The sequence below is a fragment of the Pyrgilauda ruficollis genome, unplaced genomic scaffold (genome assembly GCF_017590135.1).
Source record: "Pyrgilauda ruficollis isolate IOZ18807 unplaced genomic scaffold, ASM1759013v1 scaffold15, whole genome shotgun sequence".
In the NCBI taxonomy this organism is placed as follows: domain Eukaryota; kingdom Metazoa; phylum Chordata; class Aves; order Passeriformes; family Passeridae; genus Pyrgilauda; species Pyrgilauda ruficollis.
Window position 1 is genome coordinate 14,320,928 of NW_024513654.1, and position 19,149 is coordinate 14,340,076.

The 19,149-nt window shown below is 36.6% G+C and overlaps 1 protein-coding gene across 1 annotated transcript in view; it reads left to right on the forward strand.

Moving 5' to 3' along the window:
* LOC121350220 (adhesion G protein-coupled receptor A3-like) overlaps positions 1-19,149 on the forward strand; it is a 256,338-nt gene that overhangs the window by 41,858 nt on the left and 195,331 nt on the right. Inside the window, exon 2 of the mRNA XM_041461380.1 lies at positions 192-263. Within this exon, the coding sequence (XP_041317314.1) occupies positions 192-263 (72 nt within the window). The remainder of the gene's footprint in view (positions 1-191; positions 264-19,149) is intronic.

The window sequence follows — 19,149 nt, forward strand, 5'->3', positions numbered from 1 at the left end:
GTTTAATAAAGAAGAAACCATGCACTTTGGGAAATGGTAATCTTTATTTATGGCTATGATGAGAAAATGCAAATGAAGCAGTGAATTTTGTGATTAGTATTTTACAGAGCAGTCACTTACTATAATTATATGTTTTAGATCAGTGGAATTATCATGTTCTATTAACCAGATTGTTTCCTGACTTCTTGTAGGATTCTGAGTAACAACAAGATCTTGTGGCTGAAGAATGGCTCTTTCTTCGGGCTGAGATCCCTGGAGAGACTGTGAGTAACTGATCAGCCTTGCTCCACCTTCAATTAAAAGTCTTTGTACTTTAAATATAGAAACAAACATCAGATAAGGAAGTTGAGATGCTCTGAACTGTATTGCACAGTAGAGTTTCTAGGCAGTCATCAGGTTACGAAACAGCATAAAAATGAGTGCATGGGGATGGACGTGGAACATGCAGGAAAGCCCTGCCATCAATTTGGAACTAAAATAAACATCCAGTCAAAGCCTTGTACTCCACTATGTACACTATCACAGCAAAGACTGCTATATGTAATGCTAACACTAATATACCTGACATGTAGTTTGGCTTATTTAACTCGTTGGTCTCCAATACTTCTATTTTAGATTTATATAATTTTAATTTCTTTCTATAATTTAATTGTAATGTCAACAACTTGGACAGCATTTATCACAGGAGCAAACAAGGAGCTTTGATAAAGCTCCATGGCCATGTATTTCTAGCCAGTATATTTGAAGGAGGAAGAGGAGCTCAGGAGCAGATAATGGGTTAGAAAGAAAATATTTGGAAACTTTAATGGAAATAAATAAGTAGTAATAGCTACACTATAATAACACTACTTTCTGTACATATAGGTCAGACATTTGAGAATAATTGTGAACAAGCCTAAAAGGCCATTTTTTATATCTATAGGCAACTTCTGGTACCAGTACATCTAAAATGAGTAGTTATGTCGTGCCTATCTTACGATACCTCCTGCAGCTTAAGCTAAATTACCTTTATACTGCTTTGTAAGAGTAGCTTTATTATGTAGAACTGTTGATATAAAATTGTTGCTACATTCATGCACGCATGAATGTATTCTGTGGGGTGTGAATATTTCTATATGCAAAGAAATAATCTGTTAAAATCAACCTTAGCTAATATTTTACTATAGATGTGTGTGATATGCATGCTGTTCATGGTTGTGGAATAAAGTGGATAAGTATACCACTCTGAGTTATTTGAGTATCCTAAATGTGATTTAAAAATAAACAACTTATTTCAAGATCTACAGCAATCCCTTTGAAGGGCTTGGGTAAAGTGACTGTCAGAACATTTATGCTAAGTATGCATTAAGTATGGAATGGAGAGTGAGGTGTTATTTACTAACTGGTTTAATATTAGGATTAACAGTGATATGAGGTTTGTAAAGAAGTCTACAAATATTTTAGACAAAATGATTTAGAACACAGAATAGAATTACAAATTTATTGCATGGGAAATTAGTAAGTTAAATTCTCATGTAATGTAAGTAAATGTAATTAATGTAGATTTTAGAACTAAAGGAAAATATTTCCTCTGAGTTTTTTATTAAGGTTTTATTTACATTGGAGAATTATAGTGAGCATGTAGTTTTGAGAATTTTATTAGTTAACTAGTGAGAGAAATACTTCAACCTGAAAAGACATTACAAACAAAACTAAGAACAGTGAGAAAACAGAAAAACTGCCTTAGGTGTGTAGCCTCAAGTACCATCACAATCCAAACCATTTAATTTTCCTGTACTGATTTTTCACAACAGTACAGATAAAATGAATATCATCTCCTCTGTTTATATATAGTTCTGTGTGGCTGTGGTGTTAATACAAAATCCATGAGTGGTCTGTGAATTGAAGAGGGGAATTCAAGTGATGACATTCTCGTGATTCAGCCGCTCTGTTTCTGTTTCACTTGGGGCCACTCTGGCCCCATATGCTTCTTATCAATATCTGTGAAATCCCAGTTTCAGCTGCAGGGGCGAGAACAGCTGGAATAGTGGACTAGGAGGTGAGTGTGAATGAATTACAGCTGGATGAGTGCTCCTAGCTCTTGGACAAAGGTTTCCCCAGCTTTGCCTTTGGGACAGAACCTAATTTAGAGCAGTACTTCAGGTGCCCAAAATGGAGAACTGTGGCAGCAACTGCTGTTGATATTCCTGACTTATCAAAATGGACCAAGAACTTTCATTCCTTGCCTGAAAGGAAGTACTGTAGCAGGAAAATCCAGCTTCTCTTAAAATAATGTTAAGTTTACAAGATTAGGTGCTTAGGAACATGGGTGTGCTGGAGGTAAGCATTACTCACTTGATTTGGCTTTGCGCTCCTTGTGGTCCTGTTCAGAAGAAAAAATAATGTCAGTGCCATAGAGGAAAGAATCACATAAGTCAGTAATTTTTTTTTTTTATGGTTACCATGAGATCATGAGCTAGAAGAGTGTAAGCTTACATGGAAAATGAAATCATTCTATGTCAAACTGGGAAAAATTAGAGAAGTAAAATTTCAGGTGGAATTGAATGACTTGTGTGTTCTGGAGTGCTTAAACCCTCTTTTTGGGTAAAGAATGGTTTGAAGCACTACTCCAATAAGTGAGTGATGACTTTCCCCCTATTATTTTGTTTTTCAATGCATGTCACAACAGGAACTGGATTACAGAAGTGTCAGTCTTCTCGGGTTCTGGTGATTTCTCAAGAGCATGTTACACAAGTGAGGTCCCTCACTGAGCAGTTGTTTCAAAGCGGGACTCTCATTCTATCAAGCAAATCAAGAAAAGTTATTTGCCCCTTAACTGTCCATTCTAAGAGTAAGACAGAATTGATTTCTCTAAAACTAAGGCTATTGTAGAATTCTTATATTCTACATGGAATATTTTTTTCAAAATATTTTTCAGAAAATTGCAAATTTTTTTTCAACCATAACATAGGAATAACAAGGTTAGCATTTTAGATTTTCTCAAACTGTGTTGCTGCTCTAGGAAACGTGATACTAGGTTTTCAGAAGATCGAGCCAACAAACCAGGGGAAAGCATGTTTAGAGAAACAGTTACATCCTGTTTAATAATTTAAAGATAGTATTATATTTAATAATAACCCATTAATATTAAAAATGAAATGTAATAATGTCTATTAAAAATAGATCAAAAGACATGTATGAAATAGTAATGTTTTTACTGGGCATTTTGTAAAAATGCTTTGAAAAACACTGCCTCACAAAGGTGCACTTTCAGTTTAATGTATGTGTATGAACAATGCCTCATGAGTGATCTGTAGAGGTGGCAATCTCTCTCCACAGTTGCAGTTTTCTGAAATTAAGAAATTGCCATGTGCTGGTTTGGAAAGGTTGGCTCACAAATGTGACCTCTGGATCATGATGTGCCCCTGTGCCACTGAGCTTACACTGTAGAGACAAGAGTCATTTAGAAGTGAAGACCATAACTTAAATACTGTGAGAGAACAAAAGCTTTCTGTAAACTTAGATATTATATGCTGTCCACTTATATGGTGCTTGAGTTGGAATAAATCAGAGGTGTAGGCAAGAATATAAACAAGCCTTTTTTGAAGCAAGAGTGGTAAAGGAATTGTTTGTTAAAATATGAAGAGCTATGTGGGATTTAACCAGAAGAGATCTACAGGCTGTAAATTCTTTAAATGAGAATGCACACCTTGAACCCATTTCTGTGATACACCCTGTGGACATGGCTGACTTCACATTCAGGAGGCTGAGAATTCAGTTTGGATCTGAAGCTGAGGGCAAAGACTTGACAGCTTGTAATGATTTCAGTTTCAGTGCCCTCCCTGTCTGCAGTCAGTGTTCTGCCTTCCCAGAACAGCAGGAGTTATAACAGAGATTTAAATCAGTTTTACCTATGCTCTGGGTAGCATAAAAGAAAGGAAAATTGGGCTTTCCTAGCCACGAAAGAGTGAAGCAGCCCTTTCAAGTAAGTCTCAGCAATCTGAAAACTCTCATTAGTGAAATATTTGGAGGGATCTGAACAACTCAATTGTCTGAGTAATTTGGTGGTGTAATTATTGCATAAATTGGAACAATATATTACATGGTAAAGTCTGTGACAGTTTCCTTCTTTAAGAATTATTTTTATTTATTTATTTTTATTTTCTGGTCATGGGGTTGAGCATGCTATTACCCAAAGAATCATAGGCCAGTGCAGGTTACCAAGTTACTTGCAGATAGCTTGCCATAGCAGTATGTGGTATGGATGCTGCTGTGAAGCATTGCCATCCCCCTCAGCGTGCAGCCGTGATAGTATTAGTGCCAGCTGTGGCAAGGCTTTTTATGCCTGATGATATTTGGCCAGCCATAGTCCATGGGATGCTTCTGGGGACAAAGACTGAGGTGACTGGGCCAGGTGCTCCAGCTGTGCTGGACCTAAAGCCAAGATCCAGACTAGGAAAATGAATCTTTTGCCCTCATCCTGCTGCCAGCTGGTGCAAAACAATATGTCCTTCAGCTATTAACCACACAGCTAATTTCCTTACTTTGCTCAGCAGCCACTGCCCCACAGTTGCCTGGACAGCTCTGCCCTGAGCTCTCTCCCCACGTTGCCCCTCACTGGGCAGCCTGTTGTGGCTTCCCTGCCCTGGGCTCCTGGTGCTCTGGCATTGATTGTGTGCTTGGGATTTTCAGAAGTGGGTGCATGAGGTTGCTCTCTCCCTCTCTTTCATAACCAAATGTACTTTTTCATTAGGTTTACAGGAGCATTATACCTCTGAGACTGTTGCTCCTTTGTCCCAGTGACTGAACCTCTAACGGGTGCAGAAGCTATTGGGAGGGAACTAGCAAATACAAATAAAGAAACATACACAAACAGACCATGGTTGCATAAGCAGTTTCCTTGGGAAATCAGGATGAAAGATCACTAAGCAAGATTACACATATTTTTCCCAGTTGAGCCAGAAGAAAAGCATGCCAGGCACTAATAAGCAGCAGTGATTGTTTTACAGAAAGTTGCTTTGTTACATTTTCTAGACAAAGAAAAATAGTACTAAAGTATCTCTAAGAATTTAGCAATGAGTTTATTTTTGGTTTTGATTTTGTTTTTTTAGCGCTATACATGAGTCTTACTGTACCAGGCCTCACTTAGATTGTGTGTAGTTTTATCAAGTGCTGCTGTACAATCAAGTTCCAGTCACATGTCAGTGCTGCACAGCCACATGTTGTCCTCAGTTATTATCAGGCAAAATTGCCTAAAAGCTGCTTCCAATAGATTTCAGTGGGACACTCGGCAACTATGTGTTGTGGTGTGCAATAGAAGTAGTAACACACTAAGCTGAGGGATGAAAAGGGATAAAAAGAAAAGCATAAAAAATTAGACCATAGAAAAAACATGCTGTTAAGCAGTTGTTACAAAAACATGGTATTTAGAATTTCTTTAACAAATGTCAAGTGATGGAAGTGTAAAACATAAAAGTTTGACATTTATAATGCAATTTACATTTTCTAAATTACTGTCCTCTTCATTTTTTCCCCTGCCTGTTCATTTGAAATGTGCACGTGCACACACACACGAAGAAACAGATGTTCTTCCTAGGTACAGTGAAGAATTGGAAATATGCTCAAGGAAACTGTTAACAATTTTACTTTCAACACATTGTGTATGACATCTTTAAAGTTAGAAACTTCATAGATTAAATTTAGAATATGTGTTCTTTTTTGGATTGTTGTAAAAATAGAAAAATACTGGTTATTATGAACTCACAATATTTCTGACTGACAGCCAGGATCCAGCTGTGCCATGTTTTCGGCTTTTTTTTTTCCCTTGAAGATTTTGCAGCTGAGGAGTGTGCCCCTAACGTTGTGCAAGCACTTTTAACAAAAAATAAATTTATAAGCTTGGAGACCTCAAATGCCGCTGAGCTGAGTGTTTAGAGAAATGCTGTGATGGTACTCCAGGAAAGGGCAATCTAAAAATCTGTTTCTTAGGACTGTTTGCTGTGTAAATAGTCATAGTATGAATAAAACTATTCCATTTTATGTAGTTTTTGTATTTGGAGAAATATGGAGAAAGTGAATTCTCAAGCATCTGAAGTTTTCTTGCAACTTTTTCTTGCATTTGAAATCCTGCACGGGTATAGTAAATTGTTTAGGTCCAGTTGATAATGATAGCAAACAAGTTATTTCTGTATTCTCAAAGAGCAAAAGTACAGGTCCTGCAACCATTATTTTTTCTTGTTTAGTAATATGTCTAGGACACCTGAGGAATTCCAAGCAGTTTTCCATGTAAAATTTTTTCCTGTGTTGGCTTGTAATTGTTTACAAAAGCTCATTATGCTGCATTACTGTTTGAAGTAATTGATCATATTCTGCAGATGCAGAAGGGTGGGAATAGTCATGGGGAAGAAAGCAAGGATTTTTCTCCAGTGCTTTGTGCCTGTACCTAAAATATACTGAAGACAATTCATGTTCCTCTTGGCAGTCACTGAACTTTGAGTTACCCTTTTGGTTTCAGTGTCAGAGGAAGAGTTTGTCTTTTTTAATTATGATGATGCCAGTGTTTGCATGAGTCAGGAGAGTTCCCTTTGTCGGTCCTAAACACAGCTAATGTAGCTGGAAGGTTGATGTTAATTGATAGATATGTTTGCCTGCACTATGGTCTGTACAAAGGCACTTGTAAATACTGAGCTTAAAAAACAAAGTTCTGAAAATTCCTGAATTACTAAAGTGAAGGTACCTGTTCATTCAGAGACATGTCTATTGCAGATAATTGGTTTGGAGGGTTGGAGATACTCAGGAGATAAAAAGCTTTACAAATACTGAAGGGAAAACAAACCCAGTGAATTTGGCAATGGACAGATCAGAAGGAGGAAAGAAAATAGTTATGCATATAATAATCATTTACCACCTAAAATTAGAGTAGCTTCCTGTGAAATTAATGGTTTTTAAGGCTCATCCTGGAGTATGAAGAAAAGCAATTTCTACCAAGAAGATGAGTGTTAAGCTAGTGAATTGGACTATTCTTCAGAGCTTAATATACACACCACCTTGCCATCTATGTTCTTCACTGGTAGTAAATGCCACGGTCAGCTGCTGTAAGCTTTTTTTTTTTTTTTTTTTTCCCTGGAGTTTTTGTCATATCTCTGGGTTAGAACCAGATTTCTTACCCATCCTGGGACCCCTCCTGCCTTTCCTCACACCAGTCTGTCTTTGTGGTGGCTACAGCCCAGGGATTTTACCTCTCTTTAGTGCTTGGCTCTTTGTCATTGTGATAATTTTGGTCAAGTTACTCAATAATGCCAATGTCAGATATATTCTAGTGCAGACAGAAGATAGAAATGTTCACGTAAATGAATGTGCTTTTTAAATATCTGACTTTGTCTACCTGTCAATGAAGATTGTAATGTATTACTGAATTACTGAAAAATAATTAAATGCATGTCAAAAAAAGAGTATTTTTTTCATAAAATCAATTTAGTTCTACAAAATACGTTTTCTATAAAATCATTTTAATATTTTAAAAATTTAGTGGCATGGCTTGGTGAGATTGGTATGAGACTGAAAGGAGATAGGAAAATTATCCTCACAGCACCAGTCTACCTTTAGTTCCTCACTGCCAGGGCTTTGTTTCAGCATCAAACAAGAGTTCCTCATTAACATTTACAGTATTTGAATTATATCTTCTGAATCATTCAAAACCACAAATTTAGTAATTGCAAAGAAAATTTAGTGTTACAATGTGGTCTCCCTTATCACTTAATTAGCTAGGATTATCTAATTATTTCTAACTGGCTGTTTAAGTTGAACAAACTTTTTACCTGACCATATTTATTTGTTGACAGATTTCATTTGTCATTATCTCATGACAAAGATAAGGTGTTATATTTTAGTCATTGCATTCAATTAAACATACAGCTTTTTAGCTTCTATGTCTTTTACTTGGAAACAATCCTTCTTAATCATAAATTATATGGGAAATTTATGCATGGTGTAGCAAATGCATAATGTTTAGGTAATACAATATTTATATGTTGATGTTAAACAAGAGAGGCTTTTGAAAGGAGAAAATCTGTGAACAAGGAGGCTTTTATTTGAGAGAAGTGATTGGAAATCAAGGACTGTCTTATTTCAGAGTTTTTAAAAATTTTCATTCAACTTTTGTCTCATCACTTGATCTTTCTCTACCCCTGTTTTTTATCTTTGTTGCTTATTTAATATCTCTAAATCTAGTGATACTGGGAGATCTCAGCTTATCAGGAAAGAGAAAGCAAGAAAAAGCACATTAATGTTTGTGTAATGCCCGTTATTTTATATTTCTACCTTATGTGGAGTCATTTACGTACCTTCCTGCCCTGAGTGGGAGGAAACCTTAATGGGCACAAGTGCAGATAGAGATTACTGGTGGTTGTTGAAAATACCTGCCCATAAGCAGGTAAAGACAGCAAGGGGCAGCAGCAGACCTAAGGAACCTTGAACAATATCATGGATCTGGACTTGGAAAAGCCACTGTTGTTCCTCACTGTTGGTGAAGGAGTACAGGGTGAATTGCTTTTCAAAGTAAGTATAATTTTGCTGCAGGCAGTGTTTTAATGAATTGCACAGGAGGAGGGTATCTAATTTGCTATCATTGCATAGAAATTTTGAGAAACCAGAGAAGGAGAAACAGAGACAGGATCAATGTCACAAGTCAAACTGAAAAAACTTAATTAAAAATTGCTTTTTCATTTTAATTCTGTGGTCCTTAATGGATCTCTTTATTCTGTCCTATGGCTAACAGTAAGTTACTCATTTAGTAGTGCAAAAGCGAGTATTTTTTGACACTGGCCTCCCTAAAAGCAAGTAAAAACACCCTACCAACCAAAGAAAACAACTTCCCCAAACCCTCTAAATGCCAGAATCCATTATGTTCTACTGTGCAGTATCAAAGAGATGTTTAGCATTCTATCAGGAATTGTAAAACTTTTGCTATTCTTAATATGACTGTCAGAAACAGAGGAGTTAGAAATTAAAAGTAAAATTCCATTACCCTCTAACAGGTTGTACGTACTGTAAGTCTTACAACCATGAAGTATCTATCAAAGCACTTGTAATGCAGTGTGACAGAAAGGTAATGCATTTTTTTCCTCTATTCGTTTATTATTTACCAGTACAAAGTCACAATACAGACTATTAGATGTCACATACATTATATTTTACAGGATGAGACAACAGGAAAATAACCTGTATGTCTATTGCTCTAGAGTTGCTATGCTGTAATGTATCAAAAAAAAAAAGCAGTAATTTTAGAAAAAGGGGATGTTTCCTTTGGGATATTACAGTTCTGTTTAAAAATAGCACTAATTAACTCTGATAAACAGGTTAGTAAATCATTCCCATTGTTCCTTGTACAAGGGTCCAGAACCAAGTGTGATTTTCATCTTTTCTTTATACCTTAAGCCTGTTTTTTGTTTGCCTCCTGAACTGCCACCTTCATTTGTCTGGTTACTTGTTTCCCCCTGGAAACAGCGTGGGCTACCAGGTCATGCCTCTACTCTTAATTCCGTGGTTTGTAGTGAGGTCTGGGAGCTGCTCAGTGCTGCCTTCCCTCGCAGGTGCTGCTCGTGGGGTGACAAGCCTTTGTGTCATTCTGAGTGCGCTGCTGAGATTACCTTCCTCTGCTTCTGGCATGGAACCATGGTTTCAGCTCAGGCACAAAATTGCCAAGTGCTGGCACGGACGTGGTGTAGCACCAGTATTTAAAATGTCAGTGGTTTGCCAGGCTGCATCGATGGACTTTTGAGTGAAACTATTTGCAAAACAGATTTCTGTTGGAAATGTGAACATGGCAAAATAAAAATGTTCAGCAGGGTACGCAGCAATTTCACAGGACCATTTTTTATCATAGACACCAGTGTTTCATTTAAACTTCTTTATAGACACAAAATATAGAATCTTTTTTGATTGACAAAGATGAACTGTACCACTTAGGAATGATGCAACCTGTGTTTTCATAAAGAAATGCAGACTGGTTGAAACAGTAGAAAAAACAGAAATGTGGCTTTAGGGCAGTTTGTATGAAGTCAGAAAGAAGCATTCTGGGAAGCCAAGGTGATAAAAATTAGTTCATCAGCAACTGAGCTAATCTTGTGAAGGGAACTGTGAGGTGAATTGGTAGCTGAATCCTTTTATTCAATATGTGGTTTTGATTCCTCAGCTGTAGGCTATTGGTGGAATAACCTTCTCAAACTCCAGAAAATACTATATATTAGTTGTGTTCAGATGCAATGTGGTCTTTAACAGGTTTACTTTCAAGAAGACCAAAAAGTTGCCTCACCTGGTAGTATCCATACATGAGAGACCTCAAGTTCTGACTAGGGATATCTCAACATCATGGTGGTGTTGGGTAACAGTGACAATCCAAAGAGCAGCTCCAAACTCAATCCTTCCCTCCCTGAGAGTTTTCGGGCCCTACTGATAGCTTTTCTCATTGTGTCTCCACCTCTGTCTTGATCTCAGTTGACAGACATTTCTCAGTTGCTTACTTATGAGGACAAAACCCGCTGTGTATATAAGATATTGTCAGCCAAAAGTGCACGTCAGTAGACTAGGCTGGGAGATCTCAGATGAAAACATGCTATTACTCATTCATATCATGCTAGTCTGTAAGTGCTCCAAGGGTACCAATGATCCTGGGAGCTTGCTGCCCTCAAAACTTCTGGGGATGCCTGCAGAAAGCACGGCTTGTTCTCTGGATGCTTGTGCTTCGCCAGTAATCTCTGAGAAGGCAAAAAAAAAAAAAAAAAAAAAAAAAAAAAAAAAAGCAGAATTGAAAAGGAATGGAAAGAAGGGCTATGGTTTATGCCAGTTTAGTTTAAAGAAAAAAAAAATCCCCAAAATGAGTTGTCTGAAGTAGTTAGTAAAGCTGATGTAATATAACAGCTGTGGGCAGTTTTTCTCCCCACTTCTTAATATAGACAGAATTGATTAGTTGGGTGTAGTATAGTGCTGCGTGTGTCAAGTAGGTACAAAATGGTTGTTCTCACGAGAAAATTGCATGCAGACTTAGCACATGATAAGCTGTCTTGTGTTAACACAAATTGCCTCGTTCTTGAAATGGAAAGTGACTGTGAGAGCTATAGAGGATGTTTGTATAGTCTGAGCTATGCACATATTCTGTGAAAAAAAAAAAAGAATTACAAAATTCCACTATGTGCTGCTTTAGAAAGTGTTTTGCTGAGGAGAATACAGAGAGAAACATTGTGCTGAAATTAAATGCATATTTTTGTTTTCTTGTTAACTTGAAAAATGAAATAAAATTGCTATATGCAAAGGTAATGAGATTCATCTGATAAAAATAAGTGGTTTAAGTTAAAAATAATCCACTTGAGTTAGCATAATGCAAGAAACTTGTTGAAGCAGAAGTAAAATGTTTTTATCATGCCTTTATAACCCAGGAAACTGCCAAAAGGGCAACTTGAATCTCTTAAAGTCAATTAATCTCCGTCTATGAAAAATATGAAAGATGTTAAATCAGGAGAAATGTTAGCTGTAGGTGCCTGTGAAAGCCAAACTTAATAAAAAGCATACCCTCAGCCATAACTGTAACACTTCTGCCATGATGCTGTAATTAATGGCCAATGAAAGAAAGTTTTACAGCTAATGTATGTACTCAGACCCATGGTACATTTATTACTTTCACCAAGTGTGTTTTACCATTTTTTTTTTTGCATTCAGTATTCCCATTTGTTTGTTCATGCAAAGTAAGTTAATACTTTTTTAAAGACCTTAAAGACATGCTTTTCAGCTGAAAGGGCAGTTTAAAGTACATTGTGTTCAGAACAAAACAGTGTTTTATGTACTATGTCAGCAGCTAAATTGAGAATTTGATGCTTTTTTCCCCTTTGTGCCATTAATTGCTTTTAGGTATTTCTGAGAATCGCGAGAGCCCCACCAGGGACAATTCTCCCATTTGAGTGAAGTTTAAATACTGTATTAAGCTTTCCTACTGTACAGAGTTACGTGGACTTAGAAAAATATTTAGGACTGTAAGACCAGAATGGGTTGCAGCCAGCCTGAACTTCCAGGATAAAAAGAAAATTTGTTCAGCTCTCTCTCTCATCATATACACCATAAATGAGCCAGTCCATTAACAGCTTTCCAGCTCTCCATTAAGAACACTGGAACTTCAGCTCAATATAATGGCTCCAAAACTTGTAATGTGTCACAAAGGCAGAAATTGTAATGACCCAGATGTTGCTGGGTTTTTTACTTTTTCTTTTATGTGTCTTTGCCACTGTAACCAATAAATCCTCATCAGCCATTCTGACAGTTTCTTCAGTCATGGCTGTGCCAGCAAGGTTGGTACATGACTCTACCAACACAGACATTGACTTTCAGTACTGGACTAGAGCAGGTTACCAGTGTAAACTATCCAATACACCCTCGTTTAGCCTTTTTTAGCAAAACAGGAGGAGCAGGGCAAACTCCTGAAACCATGTTCTGCATCAAACAAGAAATAAATAAATAAATGTTGCTGGTCCTGGAAGAAGCCTGGGGAGGATTCAGCCCTGGATATGCAAAAATTCATGTCACAAGCTGCAGTTTCTCACTCTAGTAAGTTATGTTCATGCATAAACAATATAGAACTGAACAAATATTTTAAGGCTGTTCCAAATATTTATTTCTACTTTTTCTTATCTATGATCTAAATGTACTCATAGCCTATTTTTATCCATATGATTTTATAGTATTGTTATCCTTTAACTTACAGTAATCCTTTTCTCTTTGTAGGGTTCACCATTTATAAACAGTGATGTAATACTTTCCTCATCTAAGCAAGCCAAAAATATGATAATCTCGTAATGACATCATGAAAATAACCATGAATTGTACATATCTTTAAAAAAATTATGGGCACAATGCCTGAAGTATCTAAAAGTAAGATTATTATCTGCAAAGATTCATTTTATACATAATGGCAATGTACTCTCTTTATAGTCTAAAAAATTGATTTTAATCCAGTTAATTGAATACTCAGATAAGTACAATTTCAGCTTAGTTTAGCATTCAGAAATTATGTTCATGTTGTAAAACTGATAGAGTCAAATATAGAAAAGACCCCTCTGCACCCCTTTACATGCAGTAAATAAATATCCTTGGGAAATTCACTGTGACTTTAGGGCTTAGGAGGTCTGTACAAAGCTGCTTTCTCTGCTCTTGCATAACAAGCCAGTGCTGACCAAATGGTTGCTTAAAGAAGCCTGTAGAAAATTTAAAGCTTCCTGCTGAGGACATTGAATCGATTCCTACTTTCCATCCTATTTTTATTTTTGTTGTCCCTATTTTCAGGTTGAGTGCTGGATTGGTGGGAGTGTTCCTTTTCTTTTTGCCCTCTCGAGAATTGAGAATTCAGTAGATTGGACTTCTTTTTTTCTTTTTTTTTTTCTAAGCTCAGTCATCTGCACAGAGGATAAAATACAGACATTTTGTTCCAGGTCTTCTCTCCTGATTTCCTTGCATTCAGGGGTTTGCGTAGCAGTCTGTGATGATTACTTTGTAGTTTATTTGTGTAAGTCAAATTAAATGTCTTTCACTTGGAACAGAAATGAGACATTTCACTCATTTCTCCCTATTGACTCTGTTATTGCACAACAGCTGCTCCCTGGTTTCATAGAGCTATCCACTCATGTATTCAGACTCTGTATTACTGTAAGATGAGAAAATTCATCTTAGCTAATAGCTCTGACATAACTTCTCTTTCATTCATTCATTTCCTACCTTTCTACTTGCCTTGCTCAAATCTTTGATAAGCAGTGACAATGAAAGGAAAAACATAGAACAAAAGTAGAAAAATGGTCTTATAAAATAGGAAGTATTAGCACAGAGGTGGAGGGTCAAGTATTTGTAAGGGGTCACCAGTAGCATGTTGGATGGAAATGGTCTTTATGCAGAACTTCTATTGTTCATCCTTTCATAACAAAATTTCTGGTCTTCCTACCTCTGTGTTGAGTTGCTGTGGTAATGGGTTCATGTCCTAAACTCTTGTTCTCTCATTTTAGATCTCTTCCCTTTGAAAAGTCCCAAAAGTTCTCTGTTTTTGCATGAATTGCATCATAAAAAATATATATTTCTGTCCTTTGTTGTTGTATATTCTTTCATCATTCTGTCTGCTCATTCTTATTGTGTTGCCTGTGTTATACCACAACACAGGCTCTTTGTTTTTTATGTCAAGCATGCTATACCTGAATACTTATTTACACAGCTCCATAAGTGTGCATGAAGTCCTATGTTCTTACTTCTGATCCATTTCCCCCACAAATCTGTAAAAGCTTTTTCATATGACAATTCCTCAGTAGAAGAACCAGGGTTTACTGCTCACAAATGCGAGCTAAGCCAAGTTTCATTTCTTCAGATGTTCTGTGTTTCCATGTTGTTATAGAGGTGCTGTTCCCCAATTTTCAGGAGCAGCCAGTGTTTCTTGAGAAAATATAGCATGCCACTGAGCAGCTATTTCCCATTTTAGGAAAAAAGTAGGTGCAGGCCGGGAAATGAAACTCAGCCTGATGCCTACAAAGAATGTAAAGCCATAATTTATGAAGGCTGTGTGCCGGACACATGGAGCTGAGCATACGCCAGCAGCGAGCGCGAACCCTTTGGGGCTCTGGGCTCAGGCCAACTTACACAAAAGCTGGTACAGGTATGTCATTGTTGCTGCTCTTGCTGCAGCTCATGTAAGTTGGGCATGCCAGGCTTTCTTTTGCTAAATGAACCTGGAGAATTCATTTCTTTAAATACGTGGCGTGTCACAGCGAGGTTGAGGTTCAGTTGGCTAAAACCCTAGCATTTTTAATGAACTGTAGAGCATTAGCTGTGTGATTTCTATTTATTTATTTAAATGCATGTTTTAGAGTTTTTGCATGTGTTGCTGTAGTGTGCTATTTAAGCCACTGGTGGTACACTATGAAGACCTATTGATTGCCCCATTTGCTTGGTATGTTAGTTGCATCTAAAAGCAGATGTGGACACTGTTTTCATTAACTGGGCTTAAAGAAAACTTACTATTTACAAAATAGCCGGGAAGGATAAACAACATTTACACTATTTTGTGATCTTCAGTCAGATTTCCATGAAAGGCACATTTTCTGAAACCAAAGCTTTTCTAATGACCTATTAAGTAATTGTGTAGTTCAACATTTAAAAGATGATATATGAAAAACCAACCCTAATGAAGTGTGGTGAGCCAGCAAAAAGCAGATGGGATCATGCACAGTATTATGGGTCTTGCAGAATGACTGAATGAACCTTTTATGCTAGTTACAGATTTTACTGTCAAACTGTAGTACTGGGCTAATGTTAGAAAAGTAAACTGTGAGAGCAGCTGCTGCTCGCTTTCCTACTTCAATCAGGCTGAAGTGAAACTAGAAATGGTATTTCTCTTGTTTCAATATTGAGATAGTGGATTTCTTACTTAGAGCTATACAAGTGCACTGTTTATATCAGTTGCTAGGATAAATTCACATAAGTATGAACAGATAGATCAGAACAATACTGAAAGTTTGGCAGTGTTGGTTCTACGTGCAATTACCTTTCATTTCCCATTGAATTTTCAGGCTCCCTTGTGAGACAGAGAGTATGGGTTTAAAAAAATTTTAAAAAGAGAGCGCATGTGCAAGTATGTATAATATCAGTGCCAATATGCCAGCAGTGAGCCTGAAGGAAAGCAGCCTCTCTGCTCCACCACTCACCCAGAAAGTTAGCAGAACAGTCAATCAGCCAATTACCCAGCAAGCTATCTACATCCTCCAGTACTAAAAAGGCAAAGCAATTTGGTTTTGTTCTTTACTGACCTTTCTCTTTTGCATGTCAGCTATTTTGTGCATTTTTTGTATGTTAAATTTGGGATTGCATAAGCTTTATTTTCTGGCTTATTTGCTTGTATCGTTCTAAACATTTATTTCATTTTATTATATTGCTGAAGACAAAGAATTTCTAGGTGTTAGTACTGTTATACTGAAGTGTACCCATTTAGTTTTATCCTACCTAACTTTAAAGAAAACTTTAAGCAATTAAATTGAATGTGACTGCCTTGCTTCTTGCTTTTTGATCCTAACCACATCACAGAGAGGACTTCAGGGAAGAGTGTAAAAAAGGACTGATAGAATATGAGGCACTGCTGCAGGTCTTTATCCTCCGTCCCCTCTTTGCTCTCTTCTCTACTCTCAGGCATGGAGGCAATGGAAGTGGTTTGAGCTTTCCATGCCTTGCACAGGAAGGTTACAGTTCTGCTAAGGAAAATATCTCCATACATTCACCACCCCCTGATAAGTTGGGTTGCCTGTTTCCAGGTTTGCAGGTAAACTTTAATTAGTGATTGTCATTGTGAAATTGATTAACTGTTGCCAGACCCAAAGAATTATCTTTTTTTTTTATTCCTAAAGAAACTTCTCTGAAGTCCAGTCTATTCTTGATTTAACATGATTTTCATCAGCAACAAGTACATCAGGAATTATTTGTTCTGCATGATTTTTGCTTGGAATAATGCTCAGCAGTTCAGTTTCTACACATCTCCCATACTTTTGGATTACTTTTCTTTTTGTCTTTTTTCGTTTCTTTTCTTTTTTTAGATAATTTGAACCATTATAAATTGGAGTACCCATTGTTGGTTTTCTTGGTTGAAAGATCAGTACAGGTTGTAAATTTTTTTGAAGACAAAAGATCTAATTTGCTGCATCACAGAACTCTTTCTAAATATGTTTTATGCCCTATCTTTATGGCTGTTTGATAGAATTGTATATTGTATTTTCCTACAATGGAATAGATCTTGTCATTAAAACAGTGTTGCCACTTCAGTGTAGCATCATAAAGACTATTTGTACAAAATTTTTCTTTAAAATCTTCTAAAATGTGGACTTATTTCTCCATGAAACACTTAAAAGGTTGAAAGTTTAATTTTGTGATTTTTTTTTTTCTCTTGCCTTAAGCAGAAGTCTCTTCTTAGAGCTTAGTACAGATTTGTTCTAATTCTGTGTTTTTAATCTCTGGTGTGAATAGTTTCATCAGATCTTTTGGTTATTGCGTGGTTCATTTTAGGTTAAGCCAGGGGTTAACTTCTTACAGAGGTTTGTTAAAAAGCAGATGGGTTCTTTCTGACAACAAATGTGCTTTGGCCAAGATTTTAAAGAAATCATGCAAAGTTGGGATTTGCATCCATTCCCCTCTCCTCCCTGAACACTTACGTTAAGATTTGAAATATTCAGACTTGAAATTTGGCAGAAATTTGTCCCTTTTTCAGATGGGGTCTTGCACAGTTCAGTAATCTCTTTCCATTTGGCTGAGATGCAAGTTTTTAGAGAAAGTGCACTTGGTATGTTATTTGTGAGCGTATGATATATAAACTGTGAAAATTCCCAGTAAAAGTCTTTATCACAGTACCTTGCTGGATTAATGAGGATAAAGAGAGTGAGAGAAAGGAGTTCAAAGATATTGACAGGGCTCAGGACCATAATTAGCATAGTTCAAGTGAATGAAATCGTGGATGGAAGAATTTTAACTGCCTTCATTGGGAACTGAGTATGAGAATTCTGATTACCAGGTTTGTGTTCCTGATGATGGAGTTACAGTATCAGTGGCTTAGTATGCCTAAAAGTGAATGTCTAAAAGTGTACAGTGAATTAAATATAAAACAATAAAAAAGTTTCACCTGAAATACTAATATCTTAGTGTCACTTCAGAGTAATTTTGCAATATAAAAAAACTCTGAATCTAGCCAATCAGGCCAAAAATAGTTATTCTTAAGATTTATAAAAATGAGGACAGAAAGGTAAAAAACAGAAATGTAAAATAATGTTTTATGTCAGATTTAGGTCTTGTGGAATGGCAAAAGTTTCTGTTTCAGTCCTGAATGACCTATTGGAGCTTAGCAAAACAAGCATTAATTCTAAAATAATTATTTTACTACAAGCAAGTCAGATGAGATGAATCTTAGTAGAATGAATTGAAAAATACTGTGCATTAGCTGCGAGGAAAAAAAAAAGATAATTGGACTATAGAATTATCTGCCTTTTCATATTGATTTTACTTATTAAAAGACTGTTAAGAAATAATGTTTTAAGGGTTACCATGGCTGTAGGCTATAGAATGCCAAGATTAAGAATCCATACATTTTCTTTATGGTGGTGTATCAAATACCTGATACTGGCAAATATCAAATATCCTTCATTGTTTTTCTCAGAAATCCAGGTGTCATAATAGAATTGCTCTTACTGTTTCCAGAAGGCTTCAGTATAGCTGTCAACTTGATGGTCTTTGCACATGTTAGATATGGGCATGAGCATGTCAATAAATTTTGTGTAATCCTGTGGAATACTTAATAATATAATAGAATATGAAGCAAAGTAAGCTTATACTGAGTCAGAGTTTGAGGTGTATTATTGAAGAAACTTAAATTGGTCCAATTTGCATTTTGCCTGTCTTCCCTGTTGCTGCTAAGTTGGATGCTTTTGAGACTGATATTTATTATGGTCAATCTCAATGTAGCTGTAAGATACTGTGAGTGTGAAAATTTGTAGGCAGATTCATAGTACCTATTATTAATCTCTAAGTAAGCCTGACATGGCACAGATGTGGTCATTTGGTAAAAAATGTTCTATCTTTCTGAGGCCAATAGTGAGGTAATTATCTAAGGATATAGAGAACGTTCTTGACAACAGTTCTGAGGAATGAAAGTCAAACAGAGAACACTAAATATTTTACTAAAAAAGGGACACTAGCTTTGGATTTATTATAATAAGCTTGACAGAGTTAGAAATGAATGTATAGGAAGACTGCCTATTTTATCAGGGTTTGCAGAGCAATACCTTTTGAGCTTCTCAGCTGCACTGAAGTGTCACAGCACTGAGCCAAGCAGCACATTAACCAGTCTGAGGGAGCCCTGCGTGCTCAGCTGAACTGGAGATGAAGGTGATCTTTGTAGATGGTAATAATAACACTTACAGCTCTCTGGCTAAGGTCCCTGCTTCTAAAAAAGATTACTGGAAATGGTAAAAAAGAAGATGAATGTAGGAGAAGGAAAAATGGAGTATGAAATGAAATTAAAATCCAGGTGGAGAAAGCAGGGTTGGAAAATTTCTGTTGGTACCGCAGTGTTCATGAGTTGGGAAGATGCAAATACATCAGCTGTGTAGAGTTGTACAG